At 39.9% G+C, this 24,785-nt stretch overlaps 1 protein-coding gene across 1 annotated transcript; it reads right to left on the reverse strand.

Annotated features, from left to right (window-relative positions):
• Positions 1-7,642: 7,642 nt before the first annotated feature.
• Positions 7,643-18,026, reverse strand: paplnb (papilin b, proteoglycan-like sulfated glycoprotein). Its single transcript, XM_066677877.1, has 13 exons — positions 17,970-18,026; positions 16,100-16,209; positions 15,820-15,880; positions 15,166-15,268; positions 13,070-13,200; positions 12,862-12,956; positions 12,391-12,586; positions 11,953-12,129; positions 11,669-11,819; positions 11,131-11,211; positions 10,737-10,878; positions 10,213-10,288; positions 7,643-8,003 (listed from the first exon to the last, which is right to left on the reverse strand). Exons 1-13 carry the CDS (start codon positions 18,024-18,026, stop codon positions 7,743-7,745), a joined length of 1,641 nt encoding a protein of 546 aa, XP_066533974.1. The 3' UTR covers positions 7,643-7,742.
• Between the last annotated feature and the right edge of the window lie 6,759 nt (positions 18,027-24,785).

Here is a 24,785-nt window from a genome sequence, read left to right on the forward strand (position 1 = left end):
TACACATTTGCCTTAAAACTGTATGTGGATTTATAAATATGCCACATTTCCATGTCTCTATCGCTATAACACCCCTAAACCTAAATCTCCTACAATTTGCAAGCTGAAGGCATTGGTTCCTTTTGTATATGATGTAATAAATTCTGACTGTTTGAATTTACCCATTTGAGTCTCTCTTTGGTTCTTGACAGACTGATAAGAAGTTGCTTGGAATTCAAAAAATGTCTGCCTGCAGCTGTATTGCTGTAGTTCTTATTGTGTAGTATTAATACTTTCTTCTGTGTAGCATTCAAAGATATTTAAATAATTAGAAATAATACTTTCTAGGCCCCCTCCAGGGTGTGTTCCAGCCTTTTGCCCAGTGATTCCAGGTAGGCTTTGGACCCACCGCAACCCTGAACTGGATAATTATGTATAATATAACCCTTAATGTATAATTTCTGAGGCTCTGATGGTACCCTCTACTGATAATGATTTTTTTTTCCTTTTAGCATTAATTTTTTTTTCTACATTAGTTGATTATTTTGAAAGTTTTACAGACTTATGCCTTTCAAGTCCATGAACAATGGATTTCAAATGTTTTATAAGTCACAATACTGTAGCTTCTACACCAAATATTTTCACTTATTTTAAGATAAAAGTATGTGGCCAAATATAAATGGCATTCTGTAGTCACTTAAGGCACAAGTTATAGGCAGGTAAGCTTGACTCAAATGTTATACATAGGCTGTCTGAACTCGCTACTCCATCAGAGGGCAGTGCAGAAGCTATAACTTTCGTACTGAAGATGTGTTACAACAAAGAGCAGCTTTAATCTGTTTAAGCCATTGTTTCTAATGTTGTTCCTGTAAAAGCGGTATCTCTTGTACAGCCGTTAATGTGGGTTCTTTGTCCTAACCTGATTCAATAGTAGGTCGGTTCCGCTGGTGCAGGGTAGCGTGGTTTGGACGGGGAGGCAAGAAGTGAAATAGACTCGGACATGAAGTTCACTTTTTAATGTAGAACACACTGTTACTCTGGCTACTAGTTAACTGCGAGCTAAAACATACATCCGAACACCTTCTCTCCTCGCTTCTCTCTCTCCTCCCCTTTACGTCATCTCCCGTCATATTTTCCAACCCATTCTGCATCATAGCAAACCATTTACAGTGCATTTGTAAATCTAACAATTTCTGCTTATTGCTGTTACATATACTCTCCCACCCAGCAAGAAATGTCCTCATTTCTGTAGCTAGAATAACAAACATATATTCAATTTGCAATACAACCGAGAAAGGAAACAACAACCAACCCAAAACTCAGTTGATTATACCCAACAGAACTTGCTGAGAATAGCAATGCATCCAATGAAAAGAGAACCAATATTTAGTCCATTCAGTACAGATGAAAGTCTCTGAGGTGTGCTGGCCTCCGATGCTGACGCCGTGAATGACTTGTGGAGCCAGTGGTCTGCCTAGGTGAAGCAGGACGTAGGCCCGCAGGGGCACTGAGTTGACCGTTTGGGGCAAAGTGAGGTGTTGCCTGCGGAGTATGTGGCAATGGGTCAGGAGGATGGGAATGTGAGGTGTGGTGGAGCGTTTGGAATGTAGAGAGTGAGGTAGGATGGGGGAGGTCTGACTGAGGGGGTACCGGCGAGGGGGGCCACAAAGGACAGATTAAAGGGGCCTTGGGAAAAGACTGTGGGGCTCTAAAGACAGTGTTCTGAGGCCCGGAAACAAATGGTTTGAGGCGATTATAGTGAAGAACTTTGGGCCTACTGTGTGGACGGGTCAAGTCACAAACCTGAAAATCAACAGGTAGTGGCTGGTCAGTGTGTGTCACGGGGCCTAAGATCTCATAAGGGCCAATCCAGCGTGGGGCAAGCTTATTATGTTGGCGTGCTGGGTCGTCCACTAAAACTAAATCACCAGGTTCATAGGGCCTGTAGTTTAGACGACGATCATAGTACTTTTGCTGACGGTCCTGAGCTTCATTCCTGAAAGCGGTAGCTGACTCATATGCTTTCTTAAGCCGTGTTCGCAAAGAAGCGGCATAAGCAGCTGGGGTGGTGGCTGTACCTGTTGAGATCGAATCAGGACTGTGTAGTAAGGTGTCTACTGGAACGCGAGCCTCCCGGCCATAGACTAAGTAGAAAGGTGTAAATCCTGTGCTGGCATGAATCGTGGTGTTGTAAGCCAGTGCAACTTGAGGAAGATGATCATCCCACTCATGGCCTTGGTCAAACAGGTACTTGGACAGTTCTTCCTTGAGAGTACGATTGTATCGCTCCACTGCACCATCACATTGTGCATGATAGGGTGAAGTGCGAAGCTTGTGAATGGACATCAGACTACAAAGATGTTTTATGAGGTCAGATTCAAACTGCCGCCCCTGATCGGAGTGCAATGCTTCAGGAACACCATGCTGAGGAATGTACTGTTCAAAAATGCAACGTGCCACAGAAACAGCTGTCTGGGTCTGTAAAGGGTAGAGATTAACAAATTTTGTGTAGAGGTCCATGACAACTAGAACATAGCGGCTGCCTTTGGTTGACACCGGAAGCTCAGTAATATCAGCTGCCACAATTTGAAAAGGCCGACTGGGTGAAATTGGAATTAGTGGGGCCTGTGGACGAGGTACTGGTGAACGTCGTGACTGACAAGCGGCACACTGCCGACAATATTGCGAGATGTCTGAGGACATATACGGCCAGTAGAAAGATCGCAAAGCTCTGTGAGTTGTTTTAGCCAAGCCGTAATGACCTGCTGTGGGGTGACCATGTACGTAATGTAATACCTGTGGAACCAATTTTCTGGGAATGACCACCTGCTCAATGGTGTTATGAGAAGTGGGGTGACTCACACATCTACATATGAGGCCATTACACACCTTAAGGCGTGGGAACTGTGACCACAATTTGCGAAGGGATGGAGATGCGTTTTTCAGTTTCCAAAGAGGTGGTCATCGGCCATGCTCTAACCAATCGAACAGCAGAGTAATATCAGGGTCATTTTGCTGGTGTGTAGCCAGGTCCCAATCCATCTGGACATGAACCAAGTTTGCAGATTTTTGACATGAGTCATTGTTAGCATGACGACCTGGGATATGGCATGGTTCCTGTCTGTAACTCTCGTTGGCCGTCTGAGTTGAAGTTGTCTTCGTAAGGAGCTTCTGTGACACAGGTAGTGCTATATCATCAGGGCGACGAGACATGGCGTCTGCATTAAGGTGCTTAGTGCCATCTCTGTGCACTACGGTCCAATCATGAAGGTCTAATTCAACAGCCCAGCGTGCACGCCTGCCTGTAGGATCCTGTTCCACTGGTAGCTTCTTGAGACCTACTAATGGTTTGTGGTCCGTGATGATAGTGAACTGGTGGAAGGCCAGATAGTGGCGAAAATGACGAACAGACCAGACAACGGCATACAGTTCGCGGTCGAATGTTGACCATTTCCTTTCGGCCACTGAGAGTGTATGACTTGCGTATGCTATTACATGTTCTCTACCAGCTACCTTTTGTGATAGTACACTTCCAATGGCATGAGTGGAGGCGTCAGTGTATAACAAGAAGGGGGCTGACAAATTCGGAAAAGCTAAGATAGGTGGTGAGGTCAAAGCATGTTTCAATGTGTGGAAAGCATTGTTTGCAGCCTGAGACCATTCAAATGGTACACCTTTGTGAGTAAGACAAGTGAGGGGTTCTGCAACATGAGAGAACTGCCTAATAAATCGCCTATAATAGGAACAGAGGCCTAGGAAGGCTCTCACCTCTGTAGCTGAATGAGGAAGCGGCCAGGATGCAACTTTCTCAGTGTTAGAAGGGTCCGGCTGAATACCCTCACAAGAAACAAGATGGCCCAAGAAGGTGACTGAAGAATGAGCGATGTGACACTTAGATGGCTTTAGTTTGAGGCCTGCAGTGCGAAAACGTTGAAAGACTTCTTTCAAGTGCACAAGATGTTGGGAGAAATCAGTGCTATACACAATGATGTCATCGAGATAGATCAAACAAACATTCCAGTGTAGGCCACGCAGGACAAGTTCCATTAAGCGTTGGAAGCTTGGAGGGGCATTTGAAATTCCCATAGGCATTGTTCGGAACTGGAAGAGACCAACACCAGTAGAGAACGCTGTTTTCTCTTTGTCATGTGGATGGAGTGGGATCTGCCAATATCCTGCAGTGAGATCGATGGTGCTAAAGACACGGGCACCAGCCAGTTTATCTAATGTGTCATCGACACGTGGAAGTGGATGGGAATCCTTAATTGTGACTGAATTTAGCTTACGGTAATCTACACAAAACCGGTGAGTGCCATCCTTTTTCCTGACCAGCACCACTGGGGCAGACCAAGGACTATGGGATTCTTCTATGATACCGTGCTCCAAGAGCTTGTTAACTTCCTGCTGCAGCACAGCTCGTAAGGCTGGAGATGTGCAGTAGGGTCTCAACTTAATGGGCATAGCATCACCTGTGTTAATCTTGTGATGGACCAGGTCAGTCTGGCCATAATCATAAGGATGTGAGCTAAAAATATCTCCAAAATCTTTTAAAAGACTTTGAAGTTGCGATACTTCAGCTGGGGTGAGACATGTGTCAGACAAATCCACTGAGGGGATAGGGCAATCAGAGTCATTAGATGTAGACACGGCTGACACCAGAGTGTATTCTTCGTGTGGGCGGCCCAAAAGGGAAAATACTTGACCTAAGGGGCAACCACTAGCGAGGGAGACTGGTTCTGGGGAAGGATTGATAACCCTAACTAGTCCTTTACCATTATGTAGAGTGGTTATTGTCCTAGCAACGGCCAACACCGAAGTCGGAGGAGGCTGTGGTTCAACAATGCCCACATACGAGTCAACAAAAGCAAGACTTAAATTACTACCATTCATGGTGACAGCAACCACCATCTCTGATAAAGGAGGTACAGTGACAGGAAAGGCAGCAACTGCTGTGCACTGTAGTGGAATGGGATGTTGCAGTGGGGCAAAAGGCACAATAGTGCCATACAGCTGTAAGTGCGCGTGAGGTACAGACAAGGTCCCATTATGTTGAGTGAGAAAATCCCATCCTAATATCACAGGGTGGCTTGAACTACGCACAACATGGAAAGTGTGGGTTAAAGTAACATCACCAATGCGCACTGGGGTTGTAACACAACCTATCATATCCAGTAAATGTCCAGTCACTGAGGATGCCAAGATAAAGGACTTACTAATGGGTTGAGAAGCCAGGTTAGGAATACCTTTATAACACTCATCCGCAATAAGGGAAAGACCGGAACCAGTGTCAATCAGGGCATGTTGTTCAGAGCCTGAAAGGATAATGTGTATAAACGGAGCAGGGGATGTGTTAATATCAGTGTCAACAGGTTTGGTGGGGACCAAGTGATTTGATGAAGCTGTCATTTGGTCCACAATGCCAGCTTCTAGTAGTTTTCCTGATTGTGGGTGGACGTAGGGGCTGAGGGATCACGTGGTGTGGAAAAATGGACACGGCGTAAGGGGGAACAGTGACGTGAGGGGTGAGATCTACTATGTTGGACTGAAGGTGGTGAATGGGAAGGGGGGTGTCGTGCTTGTGTATGGTATGAAGCAGGGGATGGTGAACGGGTTCTATGTGACTTGTGATGATTAGAAGAGGTGTGGTGACTAGGGTGTGAATTGTATTCCCTGGAAGGGGAGCGAACAGAGTACCTGTCACGGCGATGCCTTGGAGGAGAGTGGTCCTCCCAGTAATCTGAACGCTGGTGGTGCATATTTTGATAAGAATGTTCAGGTCTTTGACGTCTTGTAGCGCAGTCATCAGAAGAGAAGGAACAATGGTCCTCAGCATGGATAGTCCATTCATGTGCTGGACGCTGACGTCGAGGTGGTAAGTAGTCGTCACGAAGGGGTTGCCGTCCTCTGGTCTGAACACGCGGATAGGTAACGCAGCAGTCCACACAGCTATAATGATGAAGACTGTCCTGCAGTGTGTGATGTCCCTCTGGGCAAGTGTGGTTCACTGTCGTACATCGCAGATGCGTAGGGTGACCAGTGTTTGGTGGTAACCGTTGAAAGTCAGCCACTTGCTGAGTGAGTTGATCCAGTCTATGCTCAGTATGCTTCAGATGTGTTTGTTTCAAATCTTGCAGTTCTGTCCTAAGGTGAGCAATAGCAGCTGTTAAGTCGGCTATTGGATACTGTGAGCCAGAGCCTGTTTGTGGCGTAACAGTCACAGGCATAACAGGCGAATGTGTCGACACTGTTAAAGCTAGTTGGGCTCGTTCGCACTGAGCTGCCACTTTCAATGCAGCCTCTAAAGTCACAGCCCCGTGTTCATGAATTTTTAACTGGAGAGAAGGGTCTAAACCAGTCACAAAACGCCGAAAAATTTTACAGCTCTGTGCTTCTGCACCATATTGGGGAAAAGCTTCCATCACTAAATTAGTGACATCAGCAGCATAAACTTCGAGAGGTTCTTGGGGTCTGCGAGGGCGGGCAGTTAGATGTGTTTGGAAAGCAGCCAAAAATGAAGCTCGTCCAAAAACTGTGCTCAAACGAGCTTTAGCTTGCTCGTAATCTGCTTTCACTAGTGAAGGTAAACTCTGCCAGTATGAAAATGCAGGGCCACTGAGTCTAGCAGCTAGTAGTTTTGCTTTCTCCAACTGTGCCGTCGAAACATCAAGAGCAACTTCAAAACGCTGAATCCACGAACTAAAAGGCTCTACTCCGTCACCCGTGAAAGGCGCGGGAAGCTCAATTCGAAAAGGGACTGGCGCTATATTGGCAGGAGCTGCTGAGGGCCGTGATACTGAAGGGGTTTGCTCTTCGTCCGCCATTGCACAGTGTTCACAAAAATAGAAAGCCGCAGCACGTAGCTTAAACGTGAGAAACAGCACACAAAAAATACAAAAACTTCACAGTCTATCGACGAAAATCCGAGTTTTCACACACAAAATATATATATATATGGCGTTTACTGGGGGAAAAAAAAAAACGCCGACCGCCACTGCCACCAGTGTAAAAGCGGTCTCTCTTGTACAGCCGTTAATGTGGGTTCTTTGTCCTAACCTGATTCAATAGTAGGTCGGTTCCGCTGGTGCAGGGTAGCGTGGTTTGGACGGGGAGGCAAGAAGTGAAATAGACTCGGACATGAAGTTCACTTTTTAATGTAGAACACACTGTTACTCTGGCTACTAGTTAACTGCGAGCTAAAACATACATCCGAACACCTCCTCTCCTCGCTTCTCTCTCTCCTCCCCTTTACGTCATCTCCCGTCATATTTTCCAACCCATTCTGCATCATAGCAAACCATTTACAGTGCATTTGTAAATCTAACAATTTCTGCTTATTGCTGTTACATTCCAGTAGAAATTGATCATTCGCACAGGTCCATTCCTCATCCATTGATCTGATATTTTTTCTCAAAAGGTTTTTGTCCTATGCCAAAATTTTATTTCCTACAAAGGGAGCACTATCTAAAAAACTGGAAGCCATTTGAGATCCAGCCTTTATTGTAATGAACAAATGAAACCCCTGGTTTACAGCAGTTTTGGTTTATTTTAATCTGGATTCAAGGAGATACAGGAAAAGCATATTGACCATTGATATGTAAAATTTATCATGAACATCACAGATGGAGCTGTATCCTTATGTTATATTTCATATACATTTGGTAGATTAATATCTTATTATTGTTGTTTTTACACATATAATCATTTTGTACATGTGGATGGATTTATGTATGAGATTCCTTTTTCAGTTACTCAAGGACTGCTCCTCAGGCACGGGCACGGTATTGTCGTCCTCTGTAACTCCTTCTCGGTTCGTAGCTAAGAGTGGACACTCGGCCAGACCCCGCACAAGACGCCCTGCACTCCTCAACAGAGACAAAATTGTTGCCATTGCCTTGGCACCCGCCGAACCAGAAATGTGTGCAGGTATGTGTACTGGAATCGAAGTAAAAGCGAGACTTCCACTCGTAACAAGGGCCAACTTCTTTCCGCAAGAAGCACACATCAACATGGACAGAGGGGTGCTCCTGACAACATGCATAGACATAGTAGGTATTACACACACATATTCATATATATATACCAATGACCAATTAAATGTTTACAGAGAAGGTTATCGACCAATAACGGTAGCTCTACAGTCAGACCATTCAATCAGAAGATTTTAGGTTACTTCACCACTCCCCCTTCTCACTCAAGCGAACCAATCGGAGTAGGGGAGGGCGGGACTAGTTTGTGAACGAAACGCTTCTCGAAGTTCTATGTAAGCTCTAGAAAAACAAAATCCCGGACGTTTGTGAAATTCCGCCCGGACATTTTTTAAGTCTAAAAGAGAGGACATGTCCGGGTAAAAGAGGACGTCTGGTCACCCTATTAATGTTACAATATTCTTTCCTGAATCATTTTGGAAATGTCTCTACACTGATCATGAATATTTGGCAAAAATAAACAATAAATAAATTTCAGACGACATTTTCAGAACATTTAAAAAACAACAAACTACAACAATGGAATGTTTTTTTTTATAGCCGCAACACAATATTTTCATGTGGTATGCATTCTACATAAGTGGTTCATATTAAAAGGTTAAGCGGCTACCTTCATGTAGCATAACTAGCCCACACTGAACTCCATTAATTTATACCAAAGCCAGAAACCTGTTTTTATTCAATTATTTTAATATAATTTACAACACCAAACATATTCAAACTTATGAATAATATGTGTATCAAAAAATAAGTTAGCAGTACTTTTTTTTCCTGAAGGCTGTGTTAGCATACAAACATTTTATCAACTTCTCACTATCATCACTTCGCACTCAACATAATAAAAGTCCCTCAGCGTCTGATATCTTACTGTGTACAGTGTTTATGTTTTAATTTGACAGAAAATTTTAAGCATGTACAGTTAATTACCAAACAAGATTGTCACTGAACAATCCAAATTTGTTTTATTAACTTATTTGTTAATCTTGTGACAATTCAGATATTTTTTGTGGTGCCTCTGTGGTACTAGCAAGAGTTTAGCACCAATCAATTTCTGACAGATACATTATGAAAACTCATTTCTTTATTTATTTATTTATTTATTTATTTATTTGTAAAAATAATAAGGTGCTCAGTAATGACTCTTTTTACCTAACGTGTGGATTTTCTAACTTTGTAACATTTTTAAAAGACATCTACTCACCACGTGGTCAAGAAGGAGCAGAAGTTTTTTTAGTTCTTCCTGCTCACATATTTACAGGTGTGGCCACATGTTGGTTCAGTCCAGAGAGATTATTTGTGTGTTTCAGTAGTGACATGAAAATCGAGGACAGCACATTTTCAGAATATTATTAAAATTATGATAATTAAAATATACATACATATATATAATATATATATACATGTATGCTATATTTTCAGTGTCATTTCAGGTGTTAGACTTGAGACAATGCAATACTCAGCGTATGCATATGAATGTATTTTAGGAAATATCTTTTTAGACAATATAAGAATTTTAAAAATATGTTTTCCTAATTATCAAATGTGATATGTGTTAAATTATGTTAATTAGTCTCACATTTTTGAACCACTTCTGTAGAATAACAGACAATTAGATATAATGATTTATCTTGTAATCCATTGTAATGTATTGTTTTACTAATATATATATATAGTATAAATTATAGTTATATTTATTGTGCACTACTTATCATATTATATAAATATATATTTTTTTATTTAAATGAACAGAAATGAAAAATAAGCAATTCAACACATAAAATACATTCAAAAGTTTGAAATCACCTTTTTAACCTTGCTGTAGTTGCATGTATAAACTAATCCAACAGAAGGCACTGTTCTACAGAATAGGTTTCAGTTAATTATTGTAATGGAATTGAACGTTTAAAAAATAGTCTTGATTGATGATCAGTGCAATAAGTGATCATTGAGAAAGATTTATAACATTGAGTTACACTGAATTTGCAGAAAGCATTTCCAGGGTGCCTTATATTTAATTCATGGTGAGCAAGTTTCAGGACATTTTACAAAGTAACACAAATTTTATAAATATTTAACACTTAATAAATTCAGTGTGTTCTCAAAACTTCAACCATTGGATACAATTAAATTCTTCATAACTATTAAAGTGTGTGCAAAAGTTGCCTTTATTAATTTTTTGAATGTATTAATACTAGAAGTGATTCCAAATGGTTGGAGATTAGTGCATGGGCAAAGAATGGTGTTTTACCCTTTGTGTGAGGTCCGGACACCCTTCTCTCCCAAAGCCCTGAGCAGCAGTAACACCATCCAGACAGCAGCCGTACCTACCACACACACACACACACAGATATAATGATGGCAACCTTTGAAGAATTGGATAATAATGATACACCTCTGTGAAGTACACTACTTATATTTAGTGAATTCAGCTGATTTAAGGTGCACAGCATAGTGCTCTATGAAAATCATCATATAGCGGGGTATAATGCCCCCCAGAATTGGACTGTGGAGCAGTGGATCAGTGCAACTATGTAATCTGAAGTGATGGAGAACCATCCATCCATGCCAAAGTCTTATCTAAAGCCTTCCAAGAAATGTAGAGGCTGTTACTGCAGCAAAGGCCGAGCAAGCTAAATTAAGACCCTTTCATTCTATTCTAGAAGAAATGTTAGATGAGAAGGCGTTCACAGATGTGATCAAACAGTTTAAATGTCAATAGGTGCAAAAATAAATAAATAAATAAAATAGGAATACAATATAACATCTTATTACCTGGTTCTCACACAGTCTTCTGAAGTACAACCCTGTCCTCTGGGTCCACTAGCACTGGTGTGTCCATCAGGACAGCAGCCGTAATACGACTGAGCACAGTGTGGACCAATCACAGGTGGGTATGGCTCATACGGCCTAAGTACTATCAATAATACAAATGACTTACATTGGATAATGACTGGTTACTAATAATACTACTTCAACAACAATTATTATTATTATTATTATTATTATTTATAAAGCATATTTCATCTTAAATTACATAAAACCAAATATCAAAAAGAGAAAGCAGAGGGTAAATTGGGGGAAATCATGGGTCATTAGACCTGCTATTGGAAAAACAATGATGTAAATATTGTGTGTGGCCATTTCTGTGAAGTAATGGACATGTTACCTGTTGTTTCTGGATGGGCATGAGGCACAAATCCTCTCATAGTGCTCTCATGATTCCCGGGGTCCTGAACACTGGGAACCACTAAAAACAGAGATACGCATTGAAACACACATCCACGGATCGTTATTTATTCCTTGCACAAACTTGAGCCTTACAACTTTCACCAAAATTAGTATGTAGGGCGTACTAGGCCAGTGTACAATTTTATAAAGTATATAATTCCTATAAATATACATACATTTTTTTTGCAGGAAAGAACATTATTATCATCTTCATCCTTTTTCTTACTTCATTTTTCTTTCTTGTTATTTTTCACATTAAGTTTCCTGTCTACATTTCTATACAATTCCTTACTTATGCTTTGATATTATACAATAAATAAAATATACGACAAATACCATACCTTAATTTGATGGTATTAAAATGCAGACCAATCCTGGATATGGTGAACACTGCTAGTTAAATGAACATCTGACTCCTAGTTAAAGGTAGAGTGTAGAATCCTGGGTTGTGACTGTAATCTATTCCACACACTCACACTGTGTGCCAGGGCAGTTTTGTGTGTTGCAGTCCTCCACAGCGTGAGGTTTGGGATGAGGTGAACATCTTTCATCCCCATACTGGTTCTGATCCAGGTCCATACACACCACTTTACGCTCCCGGGTCCCTGTTCCACAGCTACGAGTGCACTGACAAACAGAGCGTGGATAGAAGTTAGAAGCCAGTCTCCATGTCACCATTATGTTTACAATTTACAGTAAATTATGGTAGTTAACAGCTCCCTATGTCATTTTATCCAATATGTCGGTGCTCTCTTCTTACCAGGCTCCAGTCATTGGCGTGGAACTGGTAGACCTGGTGGCAGGCAGGTTTCCGACAGTTTCGGACCTCCGCTGGACGTGAGAGACCACTGCAGTGATGCTCAGGGAGATGCTCCCCTCGGCCACCCACACAGACAACCTCCCTCACCTGCTGACCCTCGCCACACGTCACCGAGCACTGGGAGAAACGACACAAGAAACAGGACCGTTAGGGTCACATTAACCCTCTGAAGTCTTCTCCATTCTTCACTCTTGTGAGTTTATAACCCCTATTACATAGTGGTTCAAAATTTTTTGCAGAATACTTCATTATAATTTGTAATGAGAGAAAGTTAAATAAATAGCCACACTATATAAAGTGTATAAATATAAATTTATTAAAAAAAAAATTCTTTCTTTTTTAGTGAAATACCAAATACAATGTGTGTGTGTGTGTTACCGTGCTAAAGCTGCCGACACTATACTCGGCGCAGGCATGCTGATTGCAGGCTCTCTGGGCAGCTGGCCTCTGTAAACCCAGATCAGCGCAGTACGAGTCGTCCACCACATGCCCATCCAGCACACAGTTCACACTGCGGGTCTGTATGCCCCCACCACATGGAGCTGTACACTCTGAATACACACCAAATGAGTACCTGGACACACAAGCACAGACAGAGAGCAGGCAGTGATTTGTAGACTTTCAATAATAATTTGCAATCAGAATAACGCATATATTGACATATGTCAATATATATGTTTTAGATTTGACTCATTTTATAGTAATATTTAATACATTACCATGAATTATGCAGTGACCATAAAAATGCCTTCATGTCAAGTTTCATGTACTGAAGCCATTTTGGCAACATTTTATATGTATGCATAGGCCACACACACACACACACACACACACACACAGAGCGTTCACCTATAGGCCTCTGTAGGGTTAGTTACTCCAGGTCTTGGGACCCGACCCGGACTTGGTGCATGTTCAAAGCCCACAATTTCACCATGACTCACCGCCTGTAAATCATCACAGCAACATCAGTGTGTCTGAGCCAAATTTTTAATCATGTGTTTGTGTGTGTGTGTGTGTGTGTGTGTGTGTGTGTGTGTATGTGTGTGTGTGCCCTTGCCCTGCAGGCGCCTTCCACACAGATATCACTGCGGCCCACATAACATGGCGTGCCGTCCACTACAGCCAGACGATGGCGATAATAGAAATTCTGTCCTCTGGGCACACAGACCAGTTCACATGGGTTGGAACCTGCAGTATACACCCACCCACACACATAGTTCGGTTAGTTTTTACATTTTCCCATTACTCTGTTGGGCTGTGTCGTATTGTATCTTTAGTTTTGCACCGAAGTTATGAGGCTAAAATTATAACAGTTACCACAGATGTAACAACAATGCTACCATAGAGTAAATAGGCAACAATGCCAGTGTCTTTTATTAATTCAGTCATCACACATGAACACTGCAGCCAAAAGTCTTCTTTTAATAGCTTTCCTTCCTCCACAGGAAATAAAACCCAGAAGAGTATAGGCTCTGCAGTGGTATAATTAGATACAAACCCTCGACTAATGTTTATCACTTGCTTTTTCAGTATCCCAAAGTAAACATACTCTATTTGCCAAAAAAAGCATTATTCCCGGCATGCTTGTTTTGTTTCTAAATCAAACCACACGACCACAAATCGCGTCATTCTTAAACTCTCCAGTGGAGTAGGACACCTCAAATCTCTCGGAGTTGTTAAAGGATCGTAAATAGACTTGCTTATGTGGGTCCAGGCACCCAGACATACAATTATCTACAAACCCCATTTCCAAAAATGTTGAGAAAACAAGAATGTTTTCATTGAGCAACATAGTATTTTGTAAATATAAACAGTTTTACAACTTAATGTCTCGAAAAACATTGGGACAGATGCATTTACCACTGTGTTACATCACGTCTCCTTTTAATTACATATTTTAATCATTTGGGATCTGAGGATACTAACTGTTACAGTTTTGAGTCTTGTTTTAATGTGCCTTAGATACTGAATCCATGCAGGCCAGTTAAGCACACAGCGTTGTGGCATATGCAGAAGTTCTTGCTGAAATAACCATGGACTCACCAGGAAAAAATAATTAATGTGATTGCAGCCCATACCATTACAGATCTCTGCTTTTGCACTTTTGTGTATATGGTCCCTGATACCTTTGACACTCAAAACTTGACATCCAATTTCCCAAAAACTAACTGAAACAATGACTCATCTGACTATAGTACAGGTTTCAAAGCAGCTGAGATAAGTCCTACAGTGTTTCTGTGTATAACTGATGTATAACAGTGTTTCAGGCTGCATTCCTTGACACAGTAGTAGTAGAAGTAAACTTGGCTATATTTATCACAGTAGCAGTATGGTTCCTCATGCAATTCTGTCTGAGGTCTCTAAGGTCACGCATATTCAACAGTGGTTTCCAGTCTCACCCTATAGACTTAGGTTTACATCTTTGGATTTTTATAATATTATGTACAGTAGATGCTGAAAGAATGCAAACTTTCATTTAGAAAAAGTTAATTTTGGATTGTTTTATTTAACAATGTTGTGAGCCAAGACACATCTTTGTTTCCATAGACTAAGCTATTGTTGGATGTTCCTTTTATACATTTTATATTCACCTGCTTATAAATGTAAACAATGTAACTTGGATATTCTGTTCATTTTTCCTACTTTTCCCAAATTTCTGGAAGTATGTTGCATGCAACCAATTTTGAATTTGTTCATATTTACAAATTACAATAATGCTCTTCAGTGACAATTTGGAAAAGTTTTCTTTGTATATTTTTTTAAAAAGGTTCAAGAGATTTAACAAATCACAGAGTTTTGTTTTTATCACATTTCTAGGAAATTTCCATACATTCGGATTATATTATTATTATTATTATTATTATTATTTTTAACTATAAATAAAAACAGTAATAGCAGCCATTTTGATATCTACATTTTATTAGAATTTTGCCATTTTCACAGATAATTGGAGAAAATACAGCATCCAAAAACAATACATTAACTAGTATTCTGAAATTATTAAACCACTAAATGCAATTTGACATGTGTGATGGTTTAAGGACCTTTGCAAAATACCAGTTAATGAACGTGCTTCCATACCACATTATCTAAACAGGCTAAATGACTACACTTGAAAAAATGGTAATAGGTTAAAAATTGTAAGATTATTACCTCCATAGTAAGGTTGCCACGTGTAGCGTTTTCCACGGAAATCCTGCCTGTCAAACTGAGAGCACTGCTCTTCACGGAAATCCTGCGATCCGGACGGACATGCCTTTCACACAACAACATGCAGATGAAACACTAAGTATGGGTTATATGTTTTCAGGTCTATTCTAAGGTCACACCATTTATTTATTAACTGATTTGATAATATTGGCCCAATTTTGTAGCCTGTAAAGTATAAATTAGCCTCTAAAGCTACAAATATATCTAACCAATCTAACCAGTTTTAAAGTCACCTGTTTTAAAGCACTTACGTTGGCCATTTAAGAGGATTACATTCAAACTACTCAAATACTGCAATACCCTACAAGAATAAACACTGTATTGTGTGCTAAAGAGTGAAAAATAACATGAATGGCAAATAAACGTCTACAAATTTGTTACTCAACAAACTGGAAAAAATATAGAAGGACAAGTATCGCTAGCAACATACTAGCTAGCTAATATTTGTGATATGAATGCTAACATTGTATTTACCTTTTCCCGAATTTTGAAGGTCAGTGTTAATTATTATTTAAATCATTGCATGACATACTGCAATCACAAAGTTGGAAAATAATCATAATAACATCATTTTGTATGTGCTTTCTTATCCCATACCTGAGTGTTGCAGATTCTATATGAAGCAGATGGTCCCACACAGTTATGTCCACCGTCTGTTCTGTAAATAACAATGATATATAACATTTACAAAGTCTTCTACTATTGCCTTATTCAAAACTGATACCAGCCTAACCTTAAACCTAAACAATTTAATGCCTCTAGCATTAAAACATGTCTTCACATTAAAACTCAACAACTCACACAGCAGTAAGACAAGTCCCCAAAATTTGTGTAAACTTATATTGATCCCCACACACACATATCCTCTCATATATACCTCATGGTGTTACAGACCCTGGTCCTCACAGCGACTCCAGTCCCACAGGTTCGGCTACACTCTCCGTAAGGTCCGTATTCTCCCCAGTGGTCATCACTAGGCTGCGTCAACTACATCGCACACACATCCAAAATATACATTAAATAAATCTACATGTTATAGTGCGTGCTGTAGCATTGTGGGCAACCCCATTTCCCTTCACACAGCAGTCTAGCTTTTGATTCACAGTTTAGACAGAAACATCATGCTACAGCGCTTCAACTGCACACACAACACTGCACACGCCTGTCTCTGTAACATGTTAAAACTGTGAGATGGTCTGGATAAGAGCTTCTTCTAAATTAAAATAATGCATGTAATGACATGTAAGTTGTGGAAAAGTATAATTTAATAAAAGCTACAGCAAGTAAACAAGAGGCATGATAATTAACAAGGCGTAGAAACACATTATTTGTATTATCTGTAGTTAATAACACATTAAGTCAGACAAAATAAAGTGTGTTCAGATCTAAATGAGCTTTCACACCTGCTCAGATTTTAAGGAAACTAATAATACATCCAACATTAAAGGATGTAATACACTGACAGGACACCGTAGCAAACAGAAAGCTCCAGCTGTACGTGCTAAACCTGAAAAATGATTTTACTATCGACAATGGGATGTGCACACAGCGTATATTGCCAGGGTCACCGGGTTTACGGTGTCACAGACCTCTGTACTATTCATATGAAATGTGCATTATCCTCTACCCCAGCTTTTGCGGTTCACCAATTTTTTTTGGGATAATTTCAATTGTGGCTCGAATTCCAAACGTGAATAAAAAATTTAAAAAATGTCTAAAACTTCTGTTTCTCTTTCACTTTTTACAGTCTGCACGGCAGCACAACACTTGCACCCAAACTCAGCTCCTACTATCTGTCTCCGTACCACATCCCAAATCGTCCACAGTATCTCCCACATCTCTAGAGCGGTTTCCCTCATAATGACACAGTGCAGAAAACCACCAGTAAACACTGAAATTTACTCAGACTCCAGCCAATGGGAGCTCCACCAGAACATAACAGCAAACAAATATTGCGTAACTGAACACACACATACACTGATCAACCACAACATTAAAACCACTAAAAGCTGAAGGGAAGGGAAGGAAAAGTCTTTATTCGAGGCCACCTGTCTGTGGGGTGGGATGTGTTTTTGTAGTCGGAGTGTTGGAAGCGGGAAAAAAATAATGCAGTTATAAAGATCTGAGCCAAACTAGATGACTCGGTCAAGGCATCTTCAAAATAGCAACAAGGTCAAGGCTCACTGATGTGTGGGGAGGGAAAGCTAGACTGCCCCGACCCCACAGAAGAGCTACTGTAACACACACTACAGAGAAAGTTAGTGCTGGCTCTGGTAGAAAAGAGGTAGGACACACAGTGCATTGCAGTTTGCCGTGTAGGGGGCTGCATAGTTGCGGGCAGGTCCACGTGTGCCCATGCTGATCGCTGTCCCCTGCCGAAAGGGCCTAGGGGGGACCTACACAACATGAGGCAGGTGGTTGTAATGTAATGGCTAATCTTCTGTCATTTAGGTACTGACTGAGCGTCACAAAAACATTGAAATGTAAGATTACAACAATGAGATCCAAGCACAGCTGTGTGCAAAAATGCGTAAACGTCTTCTACAGCGAACAAATGAATGCATCTTTAATACCTCTGTAAATTAAGTTCATTTAAATGAATATATTGGGAAACAATACAAGATATGAGCAGGAACGTGGCACATGTTTATGTTTTGCTGTTTCCAAATTCTAACATTAGAAAAATGGTTTATTTCCTCTAGACTTTCTCATAGTAGAGTGGATGCAACCAGGTGGGTGTAACTCACAGAGGACACTGGAGCTGTGAGCAGGTACAAGAACCCCAGGAGTGACGGGAGAATCATCTTTACATATGAGAATACACACAAAAACACACAGACACAAATAAACAATACAAACAAAAAAGGTATATCACTGACATTCCTGCAGTAAATTGTCCGTCACAGAACTACCTCATTATCCAACTTATTTTAAAAAAGCTAAATATTATTAAACATCTGTTTATTAGTTGTAATAATTTGCAAGTCATTCTCTCGTATACTTTTAAACTTGCACTCATATAAAGTGTAAAAGTATATGAGAAAATGACTTGACTCTCTGGAGAAAAAGAAAGTTTATAAAATATTTTTTAAAAATGTGCCTAAAACTGACTAAAATAATGTAATATTATAATATAAATATAAAACAAGTATTAAACATATGCTGGAATTTCTAAGATGGCTCTTACCTTGTTTTTCTGTTTGGACGTGTCTCAGAATTAAATCCAGTGACTTTGCAGCGTGGACTGATGTTGTTGTCTCCTCTGGAGTAAATATCCTCCACTCTCCTGCACACACACCCACACGCTCACACATGCACACCACACACACACACACACACACACACACACCCCACACACACACACACATATATATATATATATATATATATATATATATATATATATATAGGCAACCATTTGTGCACAGTTTAAACAGTGTCACATCATATTTACATTTTCCTTGTTTCGCAAAAATGGTAAAAAACATATTTTTCAGTCCAGAGACAGATAGACTATATTTGAAGCAGAATTCCTGAATATTTACAAACTGTTGCAGGAGGGGGGCTTTGCTGAAAAGTGTAGGAGACTGTGCACATGAAGGAGAGATCTCAGGAAATGTGTCTTTATGCAGAGAGGGGTTTGACAGTCTACTTACCGCAGATGTTTCTTATAGCATGGACCATCGCCACTAAACACAGCATATTAAATCATGGGCTGTGAATGGCTTCTGAGGCTCTGTGGTTTAAAGTTGCTATTTTGGGCTCTCTCACTTTTGAATGGCCTGACAAACACATGCAGGTACTCATTTGGGGATTGGAAAGAGGGGCATTGGAATCGTATTCCCAGTGCCAACCATAGCCCAGAGACACTGCTGGATCCTTTAGTCATTCCAGAGAAAAACAGACAAACGAGACGAGAAATTTAAGCAAGTGAGTGATGATATTAAAAATTCCATTTACAGAAAAGTAACACACTTTTTTAAATGCAGTAAAAACTCAAATTTGTTAAATTAATTGAACTGATTTCACTGACAATCTCCAACACTCAAAAAAAAAAGGCAGAGACAAAATAAGACAAAACTTTCTATAAGTAACACGTCTGGAAGGTACCACAATTAGCCGTTTTATTGGTATTAACTGGTGAGGGCATCAAGGCTGACTATGAAGGCTTAGTCTTTGCAAGTAAGGATGGGTTTTAGTTCACAACTTCACGAGAGACCTGTGAGTCACAACAAGGACTGTCTCTCATTGCAATAATCAGGATCTTTTATCATCCACATTTCATAATATTGTGCAAAGATTTAGGGAGACAAGGGAAATACCTGTGCATAAAGGCCAACTGTAGAAACTGTAGTTGAGTGTGCATGACCATCAAGCCCTCAAGGGGTGCTGTCTGAGAAATCGTTATGCTACAGTGATGGACATACAGTAATGGGAGTACTTCAGAGAACACTGTCGAGGCAATTCTCTGGGCATAAAGTCTTTTGAGATGGATGGAAACACAGTGGAAACATGTTCTGTGATCAGAGGAGTCCACATTTCAGCTTGTTTTTGGGAAAATTTGATGTCAGATTCTACAAACCGAAGTCCAGACTATTACCAATGAAATATTTTGGAGGGACATATGCTGCCATCAAGATATTTTCAAGGGAACTCTATGTCTATTTCAGCAGGAAAATACCAACACTCATTCTGCAGGAGTTAAAACATTGTGTCTTCAAAACTGAGTGGGTGTACATGCCTGGCCTGCCCAAACACGGAGAGGAGAATCAGACAATGGCATAAGAGTATTGTATAGAGCAAGAATTAAATGAAATCTTGCACCACACCATTCAAATGCTGTTCTTGAACACAGTTTTACACAAAGTGGTGAGCCACCTTTGTTTTCATTGCCTTCCTTTAGAGGAAGCTCTTTTTTACCCAATCACGATACGCTCCTGTGGTACCAGTCCACCTGTTTATTATGAAATATTTTAATATTGAAATGTATCTTCAATATTCTATTAACTTTTCACTTTAATTTTGTCTATGTACCAACTTTTTTCAAGTGTCCTCTGACATCAAATTCTAAATTTGTTTACGTTTAAAAGTCAATTCAGTAGTTTTTCAGTTAAATTAATAATAATAATTTTAAAAAGCTTCAAGAAAATGAACACATCACAGGTTTTTATTGCATTTTACAAAATATCCCAACTTTTGGGAATTTTGGTTTGTAAAAAAAATGTATGCAATAAACAAAAAAAAAAAAAACGTATTTATATTCTACAAACAACATCAAAACCTCACAATCTATTAACAACACACTTTCACACTTTAATCCCCAGTTGGGAAGCGTATACAGTTGATTTTTGGATTGGAATAGAATGCTGAAATATGTGCAAAAGAAACTCAGGACACTCAGGAATGATACTTGATACTCTTTAGTGGAGCTTAAAAGTAAAAGTGCTAATTCACCGGTTTGGAAATATCTTGGCTTCCAAACAAACAAGATGATCCAGAATAAAGAAAGAATGTTAACAACGTAATATACCACCTGTGTGAAACACTTCTTTATAAAACATACTGGAATATATTCATTTGGTGCTGTTGCTGACTTTACTGTAATTATATTAATATCAGGAAAAGTGCAATCTATAGAGCAATGTTCACAATGATGTTATTTACTGCAGCACATCAGCGGATGATACTCCTGTGTTTAAACTTTGAAGATTTTCCTAGCTCCCAGACCCCTCCCACATGTCCTAATTCCTTGTGTGCTAAATCCGCCACCTGACTTGACTTCGGATCTGCTTCCTGTGTGTGACAATCATGAGGACAGCCAGAATATAATCACCCTAACAGTATCTCCAGGACTGCTTTAAAGCAACCCTGTTAAATATAACATCAGCTCTCAGTCCAGATAAGGTTTGGATATACCACGAATCTACATAGCATAGTATAAATGGTATTAAATTGCATTTATTTAAAACAAGTGTGGCTTGAAAACAGCGTTTTCAACCAAAGGTAATGCCCAAGTCCAAACGGTTTACCTCAGATATTCATTCAAATAATTTAACAATTCCACAGCTTTCAAGTTTGTGAAGGAGGTGAGAAAATGAAAAAGAAAACTGACATTTACACCTCTTAACTGTAGATATGGTCTAATTTAGACCCATGCGTTAGATATATTTGACTCAAAACAGAAAGCCCCGCTGATAAATAACACATTCGATGCCTAATTGAAGTCACATTTCAGGTTTATATTAATGTTATACTTTCTGCTAGTCCTGAGTTGAAAAACTGTTGATTATAGCTCATAGCTCATGTTGATTATAGCTCAATCATAATCTAGGAAAAGAAATCACTTCAGCACAAGCTAGAGATCCAATGGTGAGTTAAGGGACGACTACATTTCTCCAGGTCCATCCTCCATATTCCCGTTTGTTCACTATAGTGGATTTTACATTTTCCCATTTCTATACTGAATGGTCATTGTTTGCTCTGTTCCTTCTCAGAGCTGTCTGTTTAGCTTTTCAACCTGCCTCTCTTTGGCATCAAGAGCGTATTTGGTGTCCTGTAGGTCTTCAATAGCCTGCAAGGCTTCCTGCAACTCCTGGGCCAGGGCATCATACTTCTCGGTTAGTTCCCTGTTCTCCAGACGAAGTTCTGTAATGTGTCGGCTCAGCTCCAGGTTCCAGTGGGTGCAGTGAGACCTCAGCTGCTCCACCTCAGTCAGGAGCACCTCCATGCTCTTCATCAGGGTCTCCAGCTTCTCCTTCGCTGCACTCATCTCCCCCTGACGCTGCTCCATGGTCCTTCGCTTCCTCTCCTCCGCTAAACCTCACTTCAGGTTCAGACGTTCATGTGACCGGTGCTACTGTCAGGAGATTCCTGGGAAATAATCTCAATATTGGTGTGATCTACCCAAGTCTTCAAAACACGACCAGTCAAGAGCTGTGACCAATGGAGAAATACACCCACACCACACGTGTTCAGGACTCAGACCGGATTGTAGGGTGACAAAACTTGTTTCTTTAATCCCATCCTCCTGCCATCCTCCTCTCCTTGTCTCTGTCCTGTTAACCTTTATTTAAAGGCTTCTCTGACATGTAGTGGTGATCAGTAATCCCCTTAATGAAGCTTCCAGACAGACACACACTGACACTCACAATCCTGGAACTGTGAATTATGGGGACATTACATAGACTCATTCGTTTTGCTGCAGACTTTGTTTATATAAAGTACACTCTCCAAAAACAAAGATAGGGTAGCGGTATATTATTGGTCACTAAAGGTGCAGTGTAAATGTTCCTTTAAAGGTACAACAGGGGTTTTAGAGTCCAGTTGTGTTCTCTAAAGGTACATTAAATTCTCTTTTCCAGAAGGATATGTAAATATTTGTAATCTTTCATTATAAAACTGTGTAAAATAATACAACAGAATATAAGTCCTGGAGATGAAACTGGGCGTATTAAATCAACTTTAAAAACTACAATTATAATAGAAAAAGGTACAATTATATTCCCTAATTAAAGGTACTGAAATGTACCCTCGGAGGTACCACCACAGTGACAATTTTTCTGACCGTGTACTATTAATTTAACCCTAACCCTAAACTTAACCCAAACTTCTTCACCTTATGATGTAATGGTTTAATAATGGTGTGGGGACCAGTAGCTGAATGAAGACAGGTTCCCATGTGATTCTATAAACACGTTTAGGTCCCCACAATGCGATATATATATATACACAAACCCACAGAAACACCTGGGATATTCTCCCCTACAAGACACAGTGACGTTTTTGCCAGTGACGCTTAGTTATGGATCATAGATGCCACTACAACTAATCCCAGTGATGTTTGGTGGAGCTTTATAGCTCCACAGAATGGTGCTCCACTGCTCCACTGCCCATAGGTGTGAGGCTTTATACCCCTCTAATCTACACTGGGCATGGACCATGGTAGCTTGTGTCAATGCTCCAGAGTGTACCATATTACTGGCAGTACTTTTCCATAGACATTGTACCAACTGTGTACAGAAGTCACTCATTAGAAGACTATTTTGGAGTTGTAATTTATATTTAAGGCAACCTATATTTCAATGCCAAGCAGTAACACCATTTGGGCTCACCCCACTGTAATCCCTAAGGTCATTAGTACACTAGTGCTAGTGTTTAAACACAAATAGCAGGATTCCTGAACTAGTGGGACCTCCCCAGGAAAATCTCAGTTAAAAATAAAAATTTTGTAGATACACCAGCGCTTTACTGAAGAGTGTATGAAGTGATAGTGGGTGTGAAAGTGTAGAAAGTACAGTAGCAAGTAATATAACCTGTAACAGCAGGTTAATCTCTTCTGCTGTCTGTATGATACCTGGGGAGTCTAAGGAATTTTTGGTAATTTGCAGAAAAATATACACCCAAACCAGCCTCACATCAGCAGCCAGCAGTCCTTTTGTCTGTGCTGACTCCACTATCAAAACCACAATGAGGGAGAAAAAGCTGGAGACTGAGAAATCTTGCTTTCTTCTAAATTACCACATTGTCTAAACTCTTGTGTTTAATGGGGCCCAGTGCTATTTTTGGTTTGTGGTCATTTCTTTATGAGTTTTCTCTTCTTCAGTCCTTTGGCTGTAGTTTTTTTTTACACAGACTACAGTAGATTCTGTGCCACATAGACACTATTTAATCATTCAGACCATTTCATTTGCAGATTGATTAGAAATAAAATCAAAATCCAATTCTATAACCAAACTTAAGCCTAAAAATTAAACACATTACAGACCACAATTAAACAGTCACTTTAAAAAATATATAATTTGGTGATGGTGAATTTTATAATCACATGACTAAAATAAGTTAACTATATTTAATGGCTTAAACCTTGTGGAGATTTGATTAATTATTATTAATATGAAATTTGCAGGGTACAGTGGTGCAGCAGGTAGTGTCGCAGTCACATAGCTCCAGGAACCTGGAGGTTGTGGGTTTGATTCCCGCTCCGGGTGACTGTCTGTGTGGTGTGTTCTCCCTGTGTCTTTTTTAAGCACTGCAAGATAGCATTACATCAACAGACACAAGCATCATTTTGGGAGTTTATTTTTACATAATTTTGCTAATGCCAAGAACTTTAAAAAGTTAATAAATTCACATTTTGCACTTACATTTTCAGAACTGGTTTGATGGATAATGTGAGATAAATTAATATTTTATCTTAGAATGGTGTTTGGAAATCATGGCGTCGTGTTAATGTGTAAGTGGTCACTATCAGGATTCAGGACACATAAATTTCATAAAATAGGGAGAATTACAACAAACATGCTAAGTAGAAACTGATTAAAGAGTAATATTTTTTTTTGTCAATTTACACTGTTTCTCCTGTTTGGTCTCCATTCTCTGTTTAGTTTTCCTCCAGTTAAATACACATTTGTGTAACTCCTGTTGTTAGGTTTGCTTTTTCATTCTCCTCTGATTTAAAATGTCTACATTAGGAAAAAAATGGCCAAAAGCAGACGGTTTTAAATGTGTACTATTAATGAACAAATCTTATAAACATAAGCTATGCTAACAAGTGAATGAAGGGA

The sequence above is a fragment of the Hoplias malabaricus genome, chromosome 7, assembly GCF_029633855.1.
Source record: "Hoplias malabaricus isolate fHopMal1 chromosome 7, fHopMal1.hap1, whole genome shotgun sequence".
NCBI classification, from domain to species: Eukaryota; Metazoa; Chordata; class Actinopteri; order Characiformes; family Erythrinidae; genus Hoplias; species Hoplias malabaricus.

Excerpts from the sequence above, each read along its gene's own strand:
- paplnb (XM_066677877.1), bottom strand. The coding sequence starts at position 18,026 with ATGATTCTCCCGTCACTCCTGGGGTTCTTGTACCTGCTCACAGCTCCA. Across the intron at positions 13,201-15,165 it reads GTGGCAACCTTACTATGGAG|GTTCCAACCCATGTGAACTG; the intron begins GTAATAATCTTA and ends TGTATACTGCAG. Across the intron at positions 12,130-12,390 it reads GTGTCGGCAGCTTTAGCACG|TGCTCGGTGACGTGTGGCGA; the intron begins GTAACACACACA and ends CGTTTCTCCCAG.